The sequence below is a fragment of the Corylus avellana genome, chromosome ca8 (assembly GCF_901000735.1).
Source record: "Corylus avellana chromosome ca8, CavTom2PMs-1.0".
NCBI classification, from domain to species: Eukaryota; Viridiplantae; Streptophyta; class Magnoliopsida; order Fagales; family Betulaceae; genus Corylus; species Corylus avellana.
In genome coordinates, this window is record NC_081548.1 from 10,539,529 (window position 1) to 10,559,609 (window position 20,081).

Below are 20,081 nucleotides of genomic sequence, written 5' to 3' on the forward strand. Positions count from 1 at the left end.
TGATTGATATTGAGGGGAATATCACTGATCATAGAACTGCGGATATGATTGACGGTGCAATTCATGAAATTGTTGAGCATGATTTTCAGGAGCTTCAGCTTGCCATGAGAGATGAGACTGGTGGCTCCATGCCGGTTTATAGGAATCAGAATAGATGTCATTCCCCAGTCTAGAGAATTGTGTGTTCATATGCTTATAAGAATAGTTAGAAAATTGTCTTGATGTCGGACAATTTCTAACATAATGATAAGGATTATGGCAATATGAACATGGTCCATAGGGTGTTAGAATGTTTCATGTTGTTTAAATATTTACCTAAATTAGTAGGTAAATAATGGTACGTTTTACCTACAAGTGCACAAGGTCAACATAGTAGTATATGGTGCAAATACAGGATCATTCCCACGAGGATTGCTGAATTTTGCTTAAAAATACATGTTGCTTGCTTCATGAGGAAGTGTGGTGGTTGTGCCACCCTGAATTGTAAGTGTTGGAGTAAGGATTGTTCTTGGGAGGATAAGTGTGATGTCCCATGTGATTGGCTTGCTCCTGATCTGCAGATGAATACAAAGGGCAGGTCTCAGTAGTGTGATCTAAATGAGAACATATGGCACATACCTAGAATTGGGTGGCTGGCTGATTGGGAGAGATGTTCCGCCTAGCCATGGAATTAACAAGTATATTTACTGTCTTCTGCAAGGCAGCCAGCTGATCTTGTAGTGGTGGATCCGATTGAGAGGAATATGAATGATTTCTTTAAGCTTGCCATGAAAGATTGGATTGTTGGCTCCATGTTGGGTTATAGGAATCAAAATAGTTGTCGTTCCCCGGTCTAGAGAATGATGTGTTCATATACTCATAATGTTTGTTAGAAATTTGTCTTATTCTAGGACATTCTCTAACATGATGATAAGGGTCATGGCATAAAGAACACGGTCCATGGGGTGTTGGAATGTCTCCCCACATGTGTGAAATAACAAAATAAAATACCAAAAAGTTAAAATTAAAAAGGGAAAATAGAAACGAAATTTAAAAAGAAACCTTACTAAGATGCAGACTCAACTGACCCTGCATGAAATAAAAGAAAAAAAAAAAGCATATTTATAACTAGTGCAGTAACTATGCTGCTCTCTGGATGTGCGATCGATCGCACCTCCAGAGGCAAAATAGAGACTGCGGGAGAAACTAGAAAAACAGAAAAATTTAAACCAAAAATAAATCAACAGAAAAAAAAATTCCAAACAAAATCAAACAATCCCCGGCAACGGCACCAAAAACTTGTTGTGCAAAAATCTACCTAAATTAATAGGTAAATAATTGTACGTTTTAACTCGCAAGTGCACAAGATCAAAACAATAGTATAGTGCAGCAAGTACGAGGTCGAACCCATGGAGATTGTGATTTTGTTTCGAATTAATTAAAATATCAAATTTTCACAGATTTGATATTAAGAAAAGTAAAAAGATATAAAGATAAAGTAAAGGTAAAGGCAAGGCTTTGATATCCACCACTAATTATGCTCAATTAATATAACAATATGCCAATGATCCAATCATATTATGAATACCTAATGTTTGCAAACCTAAGGATTAAACTCTAACTCCTTAAGCTATTGATTTCCCTAAGCAACGAGTTAGGCATGGGTGTATACTCTAATTCTTTTCTTTCCTAAAGGATTTAGCATGGTATATACTAAGTTGTTCTTTAGAAAAGCATATGTTCTATGGAAATCGACAAACACGCAGAGCTTAGGGCATAGGTATATACTCCTAATTCCCTATGTTGATTAACCCAAGAATCGCGGTGTGGATTCTTCTGTTACTTAAGTTAAACCCAGGACTCGGCCATCCAAATTGATCTAACTAACAAGTCCATACCACATGCATATGAGGAATTCATGAAAATAGGAATTAATCAAGTTAAGCAACACAATATAATTATCACAAAAGCGCCAATATTGAAATATTAAATAAACATAATTAGGGCTTTAATCTAGCCCTCCTTAAGAGTTAGTTACACATAATGAAAATAAAACTAAAAAGATAAAGGAAAGAAAAAACCGAAAGGTAGCCTCCAATTCCTCTCCCCAAAGTTGTGCCTCTTCTAAGGATTTTAGGATTTTAGGCTCCAAGGGATCATTTTAATTGTGAGGCTTAGGGGTCTATTTATAGAGCTTAGGAGAGTCCTAGAAGCCATAGTAATCCCAGGAAATTCGGAGTTTTAAGTCCAAGTCCAATTAGGATAGAGAAAACCCAAGTCCAAATCGGAGTAGGATTGCCCAGAATTGCGGTCTTAACTTACGGCGCGATTTTGACCTTGCGCCGCTCCGAATTGGGAAAGTACTATTTCACAGTAATTTGTAGTTCTTTGAGTTATCTGTCGAATACCGCTTGAGTCACCCAAATAGGATATCTGAGCGGAAAGTTATGGTCCAAATACCAAGACATGTTCAGAATCCAATTTTGCATCCAATCCGATTTGTCTTCAATGTGAGAAATTCCGAATTGATCCTTTCCTCTATTTGATTAAACTTAACCATGATTGGCTAAGCTTAACCATATCTTCTAGGTCTTCCCAATTTGCCCTTTAAGGTTGGAATTTGTCCAAAAACGCTTCTTTTCTTCCAAAAGCCTATAAAACACAAGAAAATACAAAAAGGAAGTACAATTGCCTAATTAACCAAAACCAAAGGATTAAAACATGCAAGTTAAGGGCTGAAAATATGAATATTTTAGCACTTATCACAGTAACAAAATGTAAAAACATGACAAAAGACTTGAAACACTAAAACACCAAAGTAAGATAAAACACAAAGGAAAACAAAAACAAAATATAAGGCAAACAACAAAACAAAAGGATATGCTATGGGGTGCCTCCCATGAGCGCTAAGTTTAACGTCTTCAGCCAGACTGTGGCAGTTTAAACTTGAAGCACCAATCTTTCCATCTCTTGCACCAAAGGGAATGAATCTTTTCTGATGCAAGGTGATTCTGAGTGTTTCTAGATCGGGGAGGACCACTTTGAGTTTTCTCAAACAGTTTCTCATCCGGTGGGGAATCATGAACTGGAATAAAGTAAGAAGAAAACTCAGGAAGCTTCTCTATCTTGATGTCCTCAATTTTCCCATGTGGTAACTCTAACAAACTTCTCTCTTGGCCTCTTGGTGTTTTAGGAATAAGAGCTAATGGTGAAAAAATCTTAGTGCTCTCTTCTTTTTCCTGATGTGGCTCATGTGGAATTTCAGTTTGCTCTTCTTTCCCCTCTTCCACTTGATTTTCAGTCACCTTCACTCCTCAATGTGACAGCTTGCTCATGATAGCAGGTGCATTCTTCCTCCATGTATTGTCCATTAGGATTTTTCATCAACTGACTTTGACACTCTTCTTCTTGGTATTGTTGACGCCAGTTGATGGGAGATGCCCTCGGCTCCCTGGCCAATTTTTCCATTTGTACTTCCAGTCTTTGGATGGCTTGATCGATCCTTGCATTGAATTGTTTTTGATCAGCCATTGATTGTTGTTCTGAAGTCACAAATTGTCGTAAAAGACTCTTCAGGTCCTCCTTTTCTAGGTCTTGGGCTGGTTGAACTATTGGTTGGAAATTGCTTTGATGTCCTCAAGGGTTCCGAATGTTCCTACTGTTACTCCATGAGGAATTGGGGTGGTTGTGCCACCCTGAATTGTAAGTGTTGGAGTAAGGATTTCTCTTGGGAGGATAAGTGTGCTGTCCCACATAATTGGCTTGCTCCTGATCTGCAGATGGATACAAAGGGCAGGTCTTAGTAGTGTGATCTAAATGAGAACATATGGCACATACCTGTAATTGGGTGGCTGGCTGATTGGGAGAGATGTTCCACCTAGCCATGGAATTAACAAGTATATTTAATGTCTTCTGCAAGGCAGCCAGCTGATCTTGTAGTGGTGGATCAGATTAAAAGGAATATGAATGATTTCTAGGAGCTTGAGCTTGCCATGAAAGATTGGACTGTTGGCTCCATGTTGGGTTGCAGGAATCAAGATAGTTGTCGTTCCCTGGTCTAAAGAATGCTCCGTTCATATATAGGTTAGAAATTTGCCTCAATGTAGGACATTCTCTGACATTGTGATAAGGGTTGTGGCAACATGGTCTACGGGGTGTCGGAGTGCCGCCCCACATGTGTGAAGGTAAAAATAACAAAAGATTAAAATAAAAGGGGAAAATAAAATTAAAAATAAAACTTACGCAGATGCAGACTCAACTGACCATGCATAAAACAAAACAAAGAAAAAAATCAGATCTATAATTATCGCAGTACTGTGCTGTTCTTTGAATGTGCGATCGATCGCACTGTGAGGTGCGCTCGATCGCCCATGTTGGGCGATTGATCGCACCTCCAGAGGCACAGAACTGCGGAAAAGACTATAAAAACAGAAAAGTTTAAAATAAAAATAAACTAAGGAAAATAATTCCAAACAAAATCAAACAATCCCTGGCAATGGCGCCAAAAACTTGTTGTGCACATATCTACCTAAATTAATAGGTAAATAAGTGTACGTTTTACCTACAAGTGCACAAGGTCAACATAGTAGTATATGGTGCAAGTACAGGATCATTCCCACGAGGATTGCTGAATTTTCGTTTAAAAATAAATTCCTTAAGTAAAACAGAGATTGATTGTTTAAGTGATGATAATAAAAGGTAGGGCTTTGATATCCACCACTAATTATATTCAACTAATATAACAATATGCCAATGATTTGATCATGTTATGCATATCTAATGGTTGTCAACCTAAGGGCATGGGTGTATACTCCTTAAGCTATAGATTTCCCAAAGCAACGAGTTAGGCATGGGTGTATACTCTAACTCTTTTCTTTCCTAAAGGATTTAGCATGGTATATACTAAGTTGTTCTTTAGAAAAGCATATGTTCTATGAAAATCGACAAACATACGAGGCCTAGGGCATGGGTGTATACTCCCGGTTCCTCATGTTGATTAACCCAAGAATCGCGGAGTGAATTCTTTTGTCATTTATGTTAAATCCAGGACTCGGTCATCCAAATTTATCTAACTAACTAGTCCATACCACATGCATATGTTGATCAGGCACATGCATATGTTGATCAGGCACACACATATGAGGAATTCATGCAAGCAGGTATTAATCATGTTAAATAGCACAACAAGATCATTACAAAGGCGCCAATATTGAAATATTAATTAAACATAACTAGGGCTTCAATCTAGCCCTATTAAATAAATTAGCTACACATAGAGTTAATGTTAAACATCTTCATAAAAGAAAAGAAAAGAAAAAAATAAACCCGAGACTTGAACTTCAAGAGCTCATCTTCTTCTCCTTACAAAGTATATCTATTTTAGAGGCTTAAGGGTCTATTTATAGGTTTTAGAAGTCCTTGGCAAAGTAGTAAACCTAGGGATTTCGTAGGGTTTTAAGACCTATTACAATTGGGAGTTGAAAAACCCTAATATGGAAAGAGTGACACTTTAGTCGCTACTTGATGTGTCTCCTGCGCACGGGTGCAATTGATCGCAGCCCGTGTGCGCTCGATCATAGGTCTAGTATCGATCCTTCTTCTGGCATGCACTCGATCTCTCCTGGCCTGCTTTGTGTTGTGTCCTTTCGGGTACTGCGCTCGATCGCAGGTACCCTGCGATTGATCGTAGTGTCATGGAGCTCCAATTTTTTCCATCTTCTTTTTTTGAGCCCAAATCATCTAGCTTTACTTCATTTTCTTCCAAAAGCCTATAAAAATATGAAAAACACAAAAAGGAATTAAAATGGCCTAATTGACTAAAACTAAAGGATTAAAACATGCAAGTTAAAGGCTGAAAATATGAATATTTTAGCACTTATCAAAAACCTAAAAACTGAAAGAAAACACAAAACTTATCAAGTATCGTTAGCCTTAATTTTGCTACGAAATATTTCATGGAAGAATCAAAGTCAAAGTCAAAGGGATTAGTTATTTAATCAAAAATAAACATTTCCAAATCATTAGCCTTATGTTTCACTTATGCTCATTGGGCCTATGTATTGGTGGCAAAATTTCCAAATCATTAGCCTCTATATCCTTGAGATCTATTGTGTTCTTGAAGAAAGAAGAACTTATTCTTCATATTCTTGAAGAAAGAAGAAATTGTTCTTCGTGTTCTTAAACAATAAAGAACATGTTCTTGCAGAGGAAATTATTATTATTTTTTTTTGCCGAAAGCAAGGAATGGCCATTTATATCCAAGTAAGTGTTCTTCATTCTTGAAATTTAATTTTAAATAGAAATTGTTCTTCACATGTTCTTCATAATGGATCTTGGCATGGGAATTCGATTCCTTCTGCTGCGCAAATATCTAATATGCAATCCTATTCGCAACAATTGTTGTACCTGTAAAGGAGGAAGATGGACCCAGGGACGCATCTGGTCATTATGAAGGACTTGATCCAGATCAGTTTTGAGGAATTGGACCATGTCCGGCTCAAGTTTATGTGGGATGCTAGCAGAGCTATTCTTTAAGAGATGATCGAGATTATCTTTGTACTTTATTTGGTTAAGCGTAGGCTTTAATTTCATTCAAACCAATTAAGAGTGATTTGTATTATATTTTGATGACTGGTCTCTAACCACTACTTTTGGACTTATTTATGTTATGATGCTCTATGTTTCACTCTAATTGTTATGATAATGGTTTTAAATTATTACTATCTACGTCCCTTAGTCAAATTCTTTCATTGTAGTCTCTTTTCAAAATGTATGAGATCCCTAAATCTTGTTCTGAAAGGAATAAGGCTAAGAGGCAAACCATGGAGTGAATTTCTAGTTAATTGATTTAAGTAGGCGTTAAATCTTCTCTCACTATGTTCGGGGTGAACGAGGTGGATGGGAGATGAATGGGGTCTGAAGGGTCGTGAGGGATGTATTTATAAAGTGGATGGAATGGATAAGGTCCAATGATGTGGCTAATAGATTAATTTTGCTTTTTAGGCTTTATAGAACGTTTGGTCTACTACCTTCAAACGTCCAGTCTATTGTTGTATTTAAGGCTAGGGTTTTATTCGAACATTCCAAAGAATCCTTGAATGTTCAAGTTTGGGTTTTGTCGAACATTCTAGGGTAACTTTGAAAAATCGACCATAGTTTAAATTTATTAAAAATTGTTTTGGGATTTTCTTTTTTGGAAAATTGTTTTGGATACTTTTAAATAGCGAGTGTTTATTTTATAAAACTGGACTGAGTTGGATTAAATACTTTTTTATTTTATATTATTATTTCGGGATATTACATTTGGAAATTACACTATCCATCTTCTTGTTACTTTCGTCTAATTTTTTCCTCATTCGTTCCATCACACTCCCCATTTTTGCGACCAGTTGTTCAAGCCGATCGACGAGTGATCAGCCATTGAATAACCTGTCTCTAGTACCAAAATATTTCGAGAATTTGTAACTGATTGTGTCACTCACTTTTCAACTAGGAACGAAGTTGGGTCTAGCCTCTTCTTCCTACCTATGGTTGCTAATAGAAGAATGTTAGGGGTCTAATAATAGAGATATTTTAGGATTAAAATACCTTAGGATAATATGTTATCTTTATAGATAACATTAGAAGTAGGGATTAGAATTTAAATATTAGATATAAGTATTATTATTAGAGTAGTTTATTGTACTTAGTCTTTTATTTTCACTATGCATTGTAATTGTCTATTTAAAGACATCAAGCTCATTAATAAATGAAATCAGAAAATTAATCCCAAACCTTGTATTTGAAAAGGGTTTTAGGTTTCCTCAAAATCTAAAAGTTCTAGGTTCCCTCAGAATCTAAGGTCTAAGTTCTCTCAGAACCTAAAATCTATGCCCATTACATATTATGTGTTTGAAAACAATCATTATGATAACATTTGGTATCAGAGCATCGTTGTTTTCTATAGCAATCAACAATCCATGGGGGATTCACATCTTGATCGACTTGAGAAAAAAATTGCTAGTCTCATAACTAAGTTCGAAGGTTTGATCAAGAAATCGGAACAGCAGATGGAATGGATGGAGAAAAAATTGACAACCTTCTCTCAAAGAAAGGGTTGGATGCACAAAAAAAATGAAGTTGTCGTTCAGCCATTCCACCACGTTGAAGCCCCAATTCCACAACTCAATCTCACTGCCACCCAATTTCGCCACCATTCAATCGCACCAACGGTCGTCATACTGTCTAGCATCGTTCAGCCACCCCCAGCTTTGTCTCCAAAATGTGCCATCACTTTGACCCAGAAACCACAGTAGTGGCCATCCATCAACTACCGCGCCTTACACCAATGAGTCATCGCTCATACAAGCTAAAGAAAACATATGAGATTTGAAATTTCTGCCAAAGATTCAAGATGTCGTGCTTGTAGATGGGAAAAAAATTGGTGCTATTGTGGCTAACAGCACGGCCATTGATATAAATCCATGCTCGGATCGACCGCCTAGGAAGCGTATGAGAAGCCCATAGACTATGGATATGAAGACTCCCTTTCACTCACACAGATTCTTCAAAGAATGTTTTTATCCCAAGGTGCTACCCTTGATGTGATCAAGGCTCCTAAGTTTTCAACTTCAAATCTACTTTAAGATGTTTTCAAAATTGTAGGACCTTGAGGACAAGGTCCATTTTAAGGGGAATGGAATGCTAATAATAGAGATATTTTAGGATTAAAATACCATAGGATAATATGTTATCTTTATAGATAATATTAGAAGTAAGGATTAGAATTTAAATATTAGAGATAAGTATTATCATTAGAATAGTTTATTCTACTTGGTCTTTTATTTTCTCTATGCATTACAATTGTCTATTTAAAGAGATCAAGCTCATTATTAAAGGAATCAGAAAATTAATCCCAAACCTAGAGTTTGAAAAGGGTTTTAGGTTTCTTCAAAATCTAAAAGGTATAGGTTTCCTTAAAATCTAAGTTTTAGATTTCCTCATAATCTAAAATCTATCCCGTTACGTGTTTACAAAATCATTCACCTAACAAATAATTAGCAATAAGATTTTTAAAAGGATCCATAGCCTTTGTCAAACACATTATTTGAAATATAAACTTTGCATACTATTAGTCATCAAACTTATGGATAGAAATTAGTTACAAACTTCATACAAACCAATCTAATAAAGTGACATGTGTCTCATATCTATTAAAAATAAATAAAAATAAAAAAAATAAAAAAAATAAAAAACGTGAGAAGCACATATTATTAAAAAATCATGTGTTTCTCACATGTTAAGGGGCACATGTCACTTTATTAGATTAGTTTATATAAATTAGCTACAAATTAGTTTGTAGCTAATTTTTGTTAGGTTTATATAGAGTACGAGTTGTGGAGGACTTGAATAATTTGTAGCTAATTTTTGTTAGGTTTATATAGAGTACGAGTTGTGGAGGACTTGAATACTGTTAAAGTAATACTTAAGTGATTAAATTTATCTACTCCTATTAGCTTAACCTTACAGGATAAGTTGTGATTTAACATGGTATTAGAGCCAAAGGTCTTGAGTTAGGCCTTACTAATTAAAAAATGTGTGATACAACCACAACTTAAACCCTACTTTAGCCAAACTTTTAGACCAAATTTCTCTCTCTCTCTCTCTCTCTCTCTATAGTTTAAGGCTCTCTCCTCCACAGGCAGTTATTTTTAAAAAAATATAAGAGAAAAGTTGGCCAAAGTTGGGTTTAAATTGTGTCTTTATCATTTTCCTTAAAAAATGGGTTTAACCTTGACTTTGTCAAATGACTCAATTTAAATTAAATATTCTAAGTATTAGGTCTCACCTATTAAAAAGGTGATTTAACAAATACAAGACTCAAATTCCTAATACTATCTGGACTTGAATAACACTTATCTGAAGTGTATTCTAAAACTTGCGTGTCTTGAATAACACTATCAGCAATATTAGAGTAATAATACTCCTCATTGAAATAGAAATAAATTAAGTACTGACATTGGAATCATAAGACTATCAAGTACAATTTGCACCTTTAAAATATAAATATTTTTTCGTCCCAATTAAGGACAAATATTAACTTTCCATGGATAAAGAAAAACCGTGAAGAAAATATCACAAAATATGAGAGACAAAGACACCTGAAGATGCATGTCAAAAACAGCAACGAGACAAATTCAGTTTCAGATTGGTCCAGGTGTCACTTGCTATATAAGCTCAAAGACAATGAAAATTACTTGGCAAACGGGTGAATTTGGCATCCAAAAAAAAAATAAAAAAAGAAAGAAAGAAAAGAAAGGAAAGAAAAGTATTTTTTGTGACAGACATTCCTGGGAATAGCCTTGATTCAAATAAATAAACCCCAATCATGGATTTGGACTGTGTGATGGGTGACGTTTTATTGACTAATGGTCCGTTTGCAAATTCATGTATCTATCAAACTGTTAGAATAATCAATGTTTTGGACCACATACAATTTAAGGCTTATGAACCCCATCTAAATATGATGTTGCTGATTTGTGACCATGTGAGCCATGTGTACGTACATCGTGGACTGCCCTATCATCAGCTTGTGGATGTTAAACATCTTATTAGCTCCACCACTTGATCAGGTGGTCATGCTTACTTGCAAATTTCAAGCATGCTTTCATGTTCATATACCTAATCAAACGCTTTACAACTTGATTACTTTCCCCCGAAGCGATGTATAACATTTAAATTCCTTTTTTATCAATAGTCTTGTATACAATCAAATAATCAAGGACAAATGTAGTCAAAAAAAGGTTTTAACATGTAGATGTAAGCCGAACCACTTTAATTGTATCTTTCTTAATTTCATGCTTTCATCTCTTTAGATTATTATGTGATTCTATATGGTATCATAGCCCCAAAAACTCATGTAAGTATCGATCAAGTGCCAATTTTTTATTTATTTTTTTATTTTGGTTCTCTCATTCCTTCTGCATCTACAACCATAACCAAAATCGACAGTCTCACAGAATCACAGCCACAAATAGACATGAACCTCCCTCATCTTCCACAGCCCTTTTATGGTGCTTCTATTTCCTGTTGCACCGGTCTCCTCAATACCATGCCGCCGCCGCGCTTTTGTACGTTGAGAACCCTTAAGCCTTTCGTGTTTTATTTTTGCTACAATTTTTTTTTTTTTTTTTTTTTTTACCGACTTGCCTTGGATTCTCGATGCAAATAAGTTTAAGTTCATAATGACCCTATGAAGATATGGATTAGATTAGCCAATTCTTTCAATTTCGATAAACGGTCACCAGTCACTAAATGGCTCATTTGTTTTTTTCACCCTTTGATGGTCAAGATTAAACGTGATCTACCATTGGGTTTGCAAGGGCGTATTGAAACAAAGTTATAAGAATTCAAGAGAGACAAGAGTTATAAGATGATTTTTGTAAATTAAATATATTGTTGTTATTATAGAAGTAGAAGAGACGTGTAACGTCCAAACTCTCTAATGAATAGAATCTTGTATATAATTAAATAATCAAGAAAATATTGAGTAAAAAAAGGCTTTGACGTGTGGATGTAAGTCATAGGCCAAACCACCTTAATTTTGTGTCTTTTGTTCATGCTTTCATCTCTTTAAATTATTATGTGATTCTATAATAGTAACCAAACTCACCAATTTTTGCATTGAGTACATACAGAATGCTCCATTCACAAATGGATAAAAGAGGGTCATTTTTCTTTTGGAGTTGGGTCTTTCTTTCTTTCTTTCTCTTTTTTTTTTTTTTTTTTTTTAAAAAAAAAAAAAAAAAAAAAATTTATGGATGACTTGGCGCTTAATCATATGACATTGATATGAGGTGCTAATATGAACACTAGCATGTCAATTGAGACACACCTAACATATGACAAACCATTCATTTTGATGGAAAAATGACATAGGAACCTATTTAAAATCTCGACAAAACCTAAAAACCATATTCAAATGAGATAAAAACCTAGGGTAAAATATGATTTTTTTTTTCCCTAAATTTTAGAAGTCTAGTGGTATATATGTTGCCACATAGAGGACCGGCTTAGTGTCTATGGATAATTAGGAGGTCGCCTAAGGACCCCCATGAAATAAAGCTCCAAATAGCTAACATTAGTATAATTAAGTTTGCTTCAAATAAAAAAAATAAAAAATTTAAGGCACCCATAATAGTAAAGAATTTAGTTAATGCTCCTTTAATTAAGGCCCAATTATGATCAAAAGTAATTACAAAAAATTGAATTCTAAGATATTTGGGGAATAGGATCTTCTCCAATTCCATCCTACTATGATATTGACACTTCGGAAGAAATAAAGAAGAAAATGAAAGTCACATTAATTTATACCCCTAAAATAGTAACTAAACTTTTATTCTAAATATTTGAGGAACATGATTCTCCAATTCCATCCCGCCCGGCTTCTCCACTTTACATTGCTTCTATGCCGATCAACAAACGGAGTCTCGCATGTTGTAGCGTGTTTCTCACGCGCCGACGCGTAGATCTCACGCGCCAACTTCTCAAGGATATCTACGATGCCTTGCTTTTCCGCTGCTACTTTTGGTGGGGTATTGTTATTTTTAATTTTTTGCTTTGATTTATTTTTTTTTTCTTTTTGTCTTGGCTTTTGAGTCGTGGATGTGAATTGACTTCTAACCATGGGGCTGAGGAGGATTAGATCGGTATGAGAGATTATCTCTCACAGCCAGAAAATAAGTTTTGGAAATTTGGACTACCAATGTCTTAGATTTAGTCTGCCCAGAGCAGATATATTTTATAACCGAAGTTTACATGCATGTGTTAGACGAAGCTGATGTCATACATAAAATTTGATTATAAGAATTTTTTGATTGTATCTATGACTTTGTAATTTCGTAGCATTTGACTATATTTTATCAGAATTTTATGCTTTATATGTAAGATAAGTCATGTTCTTGATCTTTTATCAATGAATTCTAGAAGATTCTTATATATTAAAAAATATTGAGCCGGTCTAAGCTTGGTGGATATACTACTACATTATTTTAGTCTACAACCAAATAAAATTTTGATTAAAAAAGGTTCCTCCCCACGTCATTTCAAATAGAAAAGGATCCTAAAATCGACTTTGGTTGGCCCGACAAGGTTGGTTGATGAAAAGGGCCAACGAACATACTGCTACCAAAACATAGTACTCATTATTTAGGAAGACAGTATTGCAGCCACATAAGTGATGATGAGTTAGGGACAGCTTGAAATTTCATGTACAATAATCGAACGGCAAAATCTTATATTTTCGTGCATCTATATGATTGTATATCCAAACAAGACTTAATTAATTAGCATCATTTTCAGAATAAGGAAAAATGGAGAGAAGGAGAGAATAATAATTTTATGATATGATTGAAAGAATCCAATATATGATCATGTTTTGTAGATACCTGTCTACCATGTAAAGCATTAAGGTTAAAGATCATGTTCCCTTGGCCGGTGTATTTGGTCTTTTCAATCCGATTCTCAAAGCATATTCTGTTTGACCTTCAACAAATTAATAACGTTCCGCACTCTCGGATAAGAATTGGTCGCCCTATCTTTCTGTTTTTTATTTTTTAATTTGTTTTTTATTTATTTATTTTTTTTTAAATTTACTTTTTATATCACTACAAATGAAAAATATGAAAAATGGTTGATGTTACAATTTTTATTATAACTTTTTAGACAAATTAATGTGTCAGTCTATAATGTTTCTAAATGACTTTGTAGTAAAAGCTTGAATACTTGAAGAAACAATGAAAAAAAAATACTAAACAAGTGGAAGACTAGATTTATTTATTTATTTATTTTTTTTAATATCACTGCAAAGAGAATATGAAAAATGCTTGATGCTACAACTTTTATTATAATTTTTAGACAAATTAATATGTCCGTCCATAACTGGTGAAAAAGCTCCCGTACTCCTAATTTAATATGAATTGTAGTGGAATGAATTGGCTTAGGTCATATATTTTAGTACTCTCATTCACGTTGTATAAGCTTAAACTCTTTTATAATAGGTGATATTTCTCCTCTCACGTATGTTCTTTTTAATAGGTGGGATTCAATACATGGCATTTTAATTTAAATGGAAGATAAATGGGAGTCAGGATTCGAACTCAAGATATCTGGATTTAATACTATGTTAAATCACTACTTGTTCCAAAAGCTTAAACTTATACAAAGATAATCATTATCAAATACTTTAATATGTAATTTTTTTTATGGTCTAAATTTAATTTCACTCTCTCTTTCTTACAAAAAAATTTAAAATTAAATCTGGACTATTGAGAAAGCTGTACTTTTTTTAGAGCACCTAAGCCAAATGGGCAGGCATAGGCGGGCCGGAGTTGAATAAATGGGGGGTGAAAGGGCCATCTTAGATATGAGGTTGTAAGGGGTTTAGGGTACCCCACAGTGTCCAGTTCCAAATCTTAAAAGCTTCTAAGTATATATGAAGAGCTGCTTTTTTGGATGAAAATAGAAGAAATCCATTGAAGATATATATGGGCACTTGGGGAAGGAATATGAACCACAAAACTCCTTTCTTTCTCTCTTTGTAACCTCCAATATTGCTGTTTTGCCTTAAATAGGGGATTAATTACAGAAGAAGCAAACTAAGCTCTCTCTATCTCTCTCCCTCAGAGACACAAATTATAGGACTGTAGTGTCCTTGTTTCAAGCCAAAGATTCTATATGCCTGCGGTCGGAAGAAGCCCCACCAGGCCACTGCCTACAATTTTGAAAAACCCTAAGTAACCCTAAAATATTATTCATCAATAGTGCATGTATCATTCACATGCACAGGCATGCATGCAAACATTTATGCCCTTTTTCTTTTCCTTTTTTCCTTTTTCTTTTTCCCTGTCCCTCAACTGGTCCTCCTTACCAAACAAATATATGTTTACCGCCTGATTAGACTGCTGAAACAACGTCTGTGAATGCCTTTTGTGGCACACTATAATAGAAAAGATATGAGGAGTTGATGGGCGAGTGGGGGACTACTGTTAGGGGCTTTTGTACTTTTTTTTTTTAACACGATTCGCGAAATTGATACGAACTCTGACATAAAGTTATTTCGTTAGGGTTGAAGCTTGGTCTAATCTGTTTGAGCAAATGAGTCGAGTTAGGGTTGGTTGACATATATATGTATATATATATAGTCTTATACTCATGCACAACTCGACACGACCTGTGAATCTAATACAAACTCAACACAAAATTAACAAATTGGGGTAAAAAAGTCTGATCCGTTTAATTAAATAGGTCAGGTTTTAATTAAATTGATCGAGTTAGGGTTAATATATAGTCTTAGAGAAATGTTATGGATATCAAATCTTATACCAAGATCATGTGGATCTTATTCATTAATACCTATAGATTTTTCTTTATTATTGTTTTGATAATTTCTAATGAATAAACTATACATTATTTTAATACTCATTTTTTGGTAATTAAAAGATTTGATACCTCTAGTATTTTTCTTTAAATCCAATACGAAATTAACCAACTAGAGCAACACGAAGTGACACCCTATTGGATAAATGGATAATATATTAATTGAATGGATGAATGGATAATATATTAATTGAATCACGTTTCTTGATTTTAGTGTTCCTCCAATTGGTTGGGGATATCATAATGAAGAGATTAGGGACCGAGTAGATCATCGTGAGAAAACCACGGGATAAAGATTGGCCAAGTTATCAACAAATAAAACAAGATAAAGTTGGTTACAGTTAATCTAACGACTCTCAGATATACCTGGAATACGTGCCACTTAGTCTCCTTTATAGGATTGGCAGCTGAGATTTTCAAAATTTTCAATCTTATACAAGATATAATTAATCAGCTAGCACGTTGTCAAGTGACAGTTAAACTTAACAGTCTTAATTATCCAATTGTTTATCTAACGTTATTAATTTGAACACTATAGTTTGTTGCATGTTTGTAGCTAATTAACAGTGTCAGGTTTGAGAGTGCATGAATTGATGAGTAGAAAAATGTTGAGGCCATGTGGAGTTTCTTTCTTTCTCTTTTAGGATTATTATGAAGATTCCAGCAATATTACAGCTGCTTGCTACTTCAGCTTTGCTCAAATTGAAAGATATATGAGAGCATTTTTGGCTCAAAACAGCTCACAGCTGTGCACAAGTGGGTACTATATATGGCAGTGCTCCTTTGAAAAAGTGGGACAAGGATTGAAATCATCACATTGAGTGCTTGCTCTTGCTTTGTTAACTGATTTAACTCTTATACAATTTTTGTACAACTGGTTGATGTGAAGTGCCTGTAAAAGCATAAACTATTAGAATTATGGTTTTTTTAGTAACTGTTGATCTGATAGTTATGAGCACTCCACATCAGTCAGTTGCACAGTAGTTGACGACACTGATTAAGAACAAATTGAATTTTGCAAGGTTTGAAATCAAGATTAATGCCTTTACTCAATGATAACTAGCTGCCAATTAAGCACCTGTTTTTTGGGAAGAAGAATATAGAAGAAAGTAGGCAACCCACTTTGTAAAGTAGTGCTGCAAATCCATTAATATGGTAATTGGATGCAATAAATAGGATTCTCTTCTGCTGCAAAGCTAGTGGTCCTAGCTCCTACTTGGAATGAAATCATTTCGATAGCGAAAATGCATGCCAGAAGAAATTAAATTCGTACATTTTGTAGGGAAATTAAAGATATATTTATATATTATTTTCAAATAAAACAAGAAAGGAATTCAATTAGAAGTCATTTTTCCCTTTATGATGATATCTCGAAACAAATACACTCCAAAAACTCAAGGGAGAAATGACTAATAACCATATGGAAACTAATTAACATCAAAGTGTACTTCAAAAATTAATCTCATCCAATCCTCATGGGAAAATGTTAAAGGTTAAAAACATAATTATATATATAACTCACCAAACAATTACCAAATATCGCTCTCATCTATAACTTTAATTTCCCCCGAGCCGCCTCCTTCGATCTCTCTTGTGTTCTCTAGTAAAGTCATATACCTAATTAATCAGGAATAAACGGGCGGTAATGTACAAGATCATGTACAGATTATGTAGCTGAGGTCCCCCAACAAATTAGGCATGCATCCTTTTTCTTCCCTCTAAGAATCCTCCTTCCCGAGGCCTTCGCTTGTGTGATCATCATCACTTGTAAAAGATAATTCTCTCTTCATCTTCTTTGTACCCAAATTAAGCATCAAAACCGGCCATGCATATATCCAATGATGATGATGGCCTTGGAGCTCCCCAAATTTGCCTCAGCCATGATCATGATTTTGCCGAGTTAGAGATATAGAAATTGATTGAAGAAATGCAAAATGATTTTTTTTTTTTTTTTTTTTTTTTGACTTTCTTTAATCAATTTCTACTTCTCTAACTCGGCAAAATCGTGATGATGAGTGAGTGTGAGGCTAGTTAGGCAAAAAGGTGGCATCATATACCCCTCCAAATTTCCAATCATCATGTATCTTTCACTTTCTCATCAATCGATTTTTTCTATATCTCTAACTCGACAAAAAATCATCAAGACAAGGAGTAAGGCAAAAGTGAGGTGTTTCGATTTGCCTCCACTTTCCAACACCGTTCAATGTCCTCAGCTATCCTTTTGGCATCCATTGATGCACCAAGTATCCCTCGTTTTGTAAACCCCACTGAGTATAGCCCACACTCCCCTTTCCACCCATTTGGAAATGCCCTTCTAGGCAACCCATCTTTCCTTGAAAACATTTCTTCCTCCTGGCAATTTAACCCCACAATTTAGGCACATATACCAATAAAGAAATTTACTTAAGAAATTAATCAGCAAGATGAAGCTAGCTAGCTAGGTAGGTTAATTACCTTAAGCCAAGAGGGTACATTACTTCTGTATCCGGTTGCTAAAATAATGGCGTCAAACTTCTTTATTTGTCCATCAACAAATTCTACTGTATGGCGTTTCAGGCGTTTAATACCCGGAAATACCTACACCAACAACAGTAAACAAAAAAATAAAAAAGCGAATTTTGAAAAGAAATTAATTATTATCAAAGTGGGATTAATAAAAAAATGGAAAAAGGTGTTGGTCACTCATTGCAAAATAGAAAAAGCAGCACGCCATGAAGAAAAAGCAAATAGAAGTGCAATAATTTGAGAAATCAGAGTAAAATCTATGAAGAAAAAAAAAATATTGATTTGATAAAAAGTAAGTACCTTAATGTCTCCACTTTTGATCTTGGCGAGGGTACCAACATCCAAGACTGGGGTCTTTCCGGACAGGTTTTTGAGTTGAAGGGGTCCCAACCGCGGCCTGTCCAATCCGAATCGAGCAGTGTCTCCGAGCATCAGCCACGACACAAGTAGTAGGAGCCGGTCGACAAGGCGTATGGGCAGCCACTTGAGCAGCCACATGGACAGCCCGAAAGTTGATTTTCCCAGCATCTCTCGTGGAAGGACGTGCACCTTCATCATCAATCACCCAATTCTCAATTCCGCATTTTATTTATCAATTAATTTAATTTACCATTGAGAATCCCAAGAAAAGAAAAAAGTTTTTATCCTTATTAAGGAAAAAATTAGTGCGTGCACACTCATATGAGAGAGAGAGAGAGCTAATTAAGAAAACTCACCGTATCTCTGACGACAATAGAAGGTTTAGCCTTGTGGTTGCAGAGATCCAAACAAACCTCCATGCCAGAATTCCCACAGCCAACAACCAAAACATTTTTGAGCTGAAACTCCTCGCCGCTCTTGTACAAACTCGTATGCTTAATACACCCACCAAAATCGTCGATTCCTTCCATGGTGGGCATCACCGGCTCCGCATTTTCTCCGGTGGCAGCCACCAACCAACGGCAGACATACTCCGTCTCCTCGCCCTTTGCTCCGACGGTCTTCAGCCGCCATAAACGAAGCGTACAATCGTACTCCGCATGTGCCACACTCTCATTGAAGCGTGGCCTAATATCAAAATTCTTTGCATATTCCTCTAAGTACTTAATAAATTGTTCCTTAGTGGGGTAAGTTGGGAAATCAGTTGGGAAATCCATGAAAGGAAGCTCGCAAAATTGCTTCGGTAAATGAAGGCGAAGGCGATCATACGTCTTCAGCTGCCACAACGAAGCTATGCAGCCGGATCTCTCAAGAACAACGCTGGGGACACCCTTTTGTTTCAGACAAGCCGCCGCAGCCAGCCCCGAAGGGCCGGCGCCGACGATCACCGGGCCGTCGACGTACTCGCATCGTGTCTTAATAATACCCTTCTCCATGAAAGAAGGATCATGGGCTTGCTTGCCTTGTATCTCTCTCATCAAGCACTGCGGGAGCGCCATTAACAGTGCAAGAAAATGGCTCGGCTGGCTTGAGGCCCTGAGCTTCAAGAGCCGGTTCAGTTGAAAGAAAAGGAGTGAAAGTGAAGGGAAACCATATATATGGGATATATGGATGAGGGGTAATTTAGTCGCTTATCGATCTAAAGGGAAGATTAGGGTCCTTGAATTTTGGAGTGGGATTACAAGGGAGTTATCCACTTGTGAGAATGAGTATTTGGTTTTATTTATGATTCTGTGTTGTTCAATGGAGGGTTAAGCGGCGGCATGAGCAACAACTGCGGGGCTAAATCAGCATTCAACACACACACACCCCCAGAGAAAGACAGAGAGAGAGAGAGAGAGAGATGGTAATATGTCTATATATATTTCCTTTCCTCCTCATATATATGAGTAAAAGGGAAGTTGAACACTAGTGGGGACGTAAATTATTAATTAAATAAACAATATATATATATGATATTAATTAATGAGGTAAGAAGCTATATATATATATATATATAGTTGTAGTGCAAGTCTTTTAATAAAGGAATTCAGAATTTGATTGGGTGTGGACTGGAGGAAATTATAATTCAATTTTATCAGTACAAAATCCTAAATAATCTTAGGATAAGTTAAGCAGTCATTCATATTCCAACTAGGGCGAGGTGGAATATGAATTGTAACCAAGATGTCACCCACATTAGGATATTTTTAGATACTATATGGGTAATTCTCGAAAATCAAAAGGTCGATTGTAATCATTGAAAAGTAGCCAAGACAGGTAAG

General features: G+C 35.5%; 1 protein-coding gene across 1 annotated transcript; it reads right to left on the minus strand.

Annotated features, from left to right (window-relative positions):
- Positions 1–16,859: 16,859 nt before the first annotated feature.
- LOC132189925 (indole-3-pyruvate monooxygenase YUCCA6-like) lies at positions 16,860–19,615 on the minus strand. The gene is made up of 4 exons (XM_059604769.1): positions 18,615–19,615; positions 18,199–18,447; positions 17,848–17,970; positions 16,860–17,745 (listed from the first exon to the last, which is right to left on the minus strand). Exons 1-4 carry the CDS (start codon positions 19,314–19,316, stop codon positions 17,533–17,535), a joined length of 1,287 nt encoding a protein of 428 aa, XP_059460752.1. The 5' UTR covers positions 19,317–19,615; the 3' UTR covers positions 16,860–17,532.
- Between the last annotated feature and the right edge of the window lie 466 nt (positions 19,616–20,081).

Coding starts and splice junctions, on each gene's coding strand:
- LOC132189925 (XM_059604769.1), bottom strand. CDS start 19,316: ATGGCGCTCCCGCAGTGCTTGATGAGAGAGATACAAGGCAAGCAAGCC. Junction 17,971..18,198: donor TCAAAAGTGGAGACATTAAG/GTACTTACTTTT, acceptor TTGTTGGTGTAG/GTATTTCCGGGTATTAAACG. Junction 17,746..17,847: donor ATGTACCCTCTTGGCTTAAG/GTAATTAACCTA, acceptor TTAAATTGCCAG/GAGGAAGAAATGTTTTCAAG.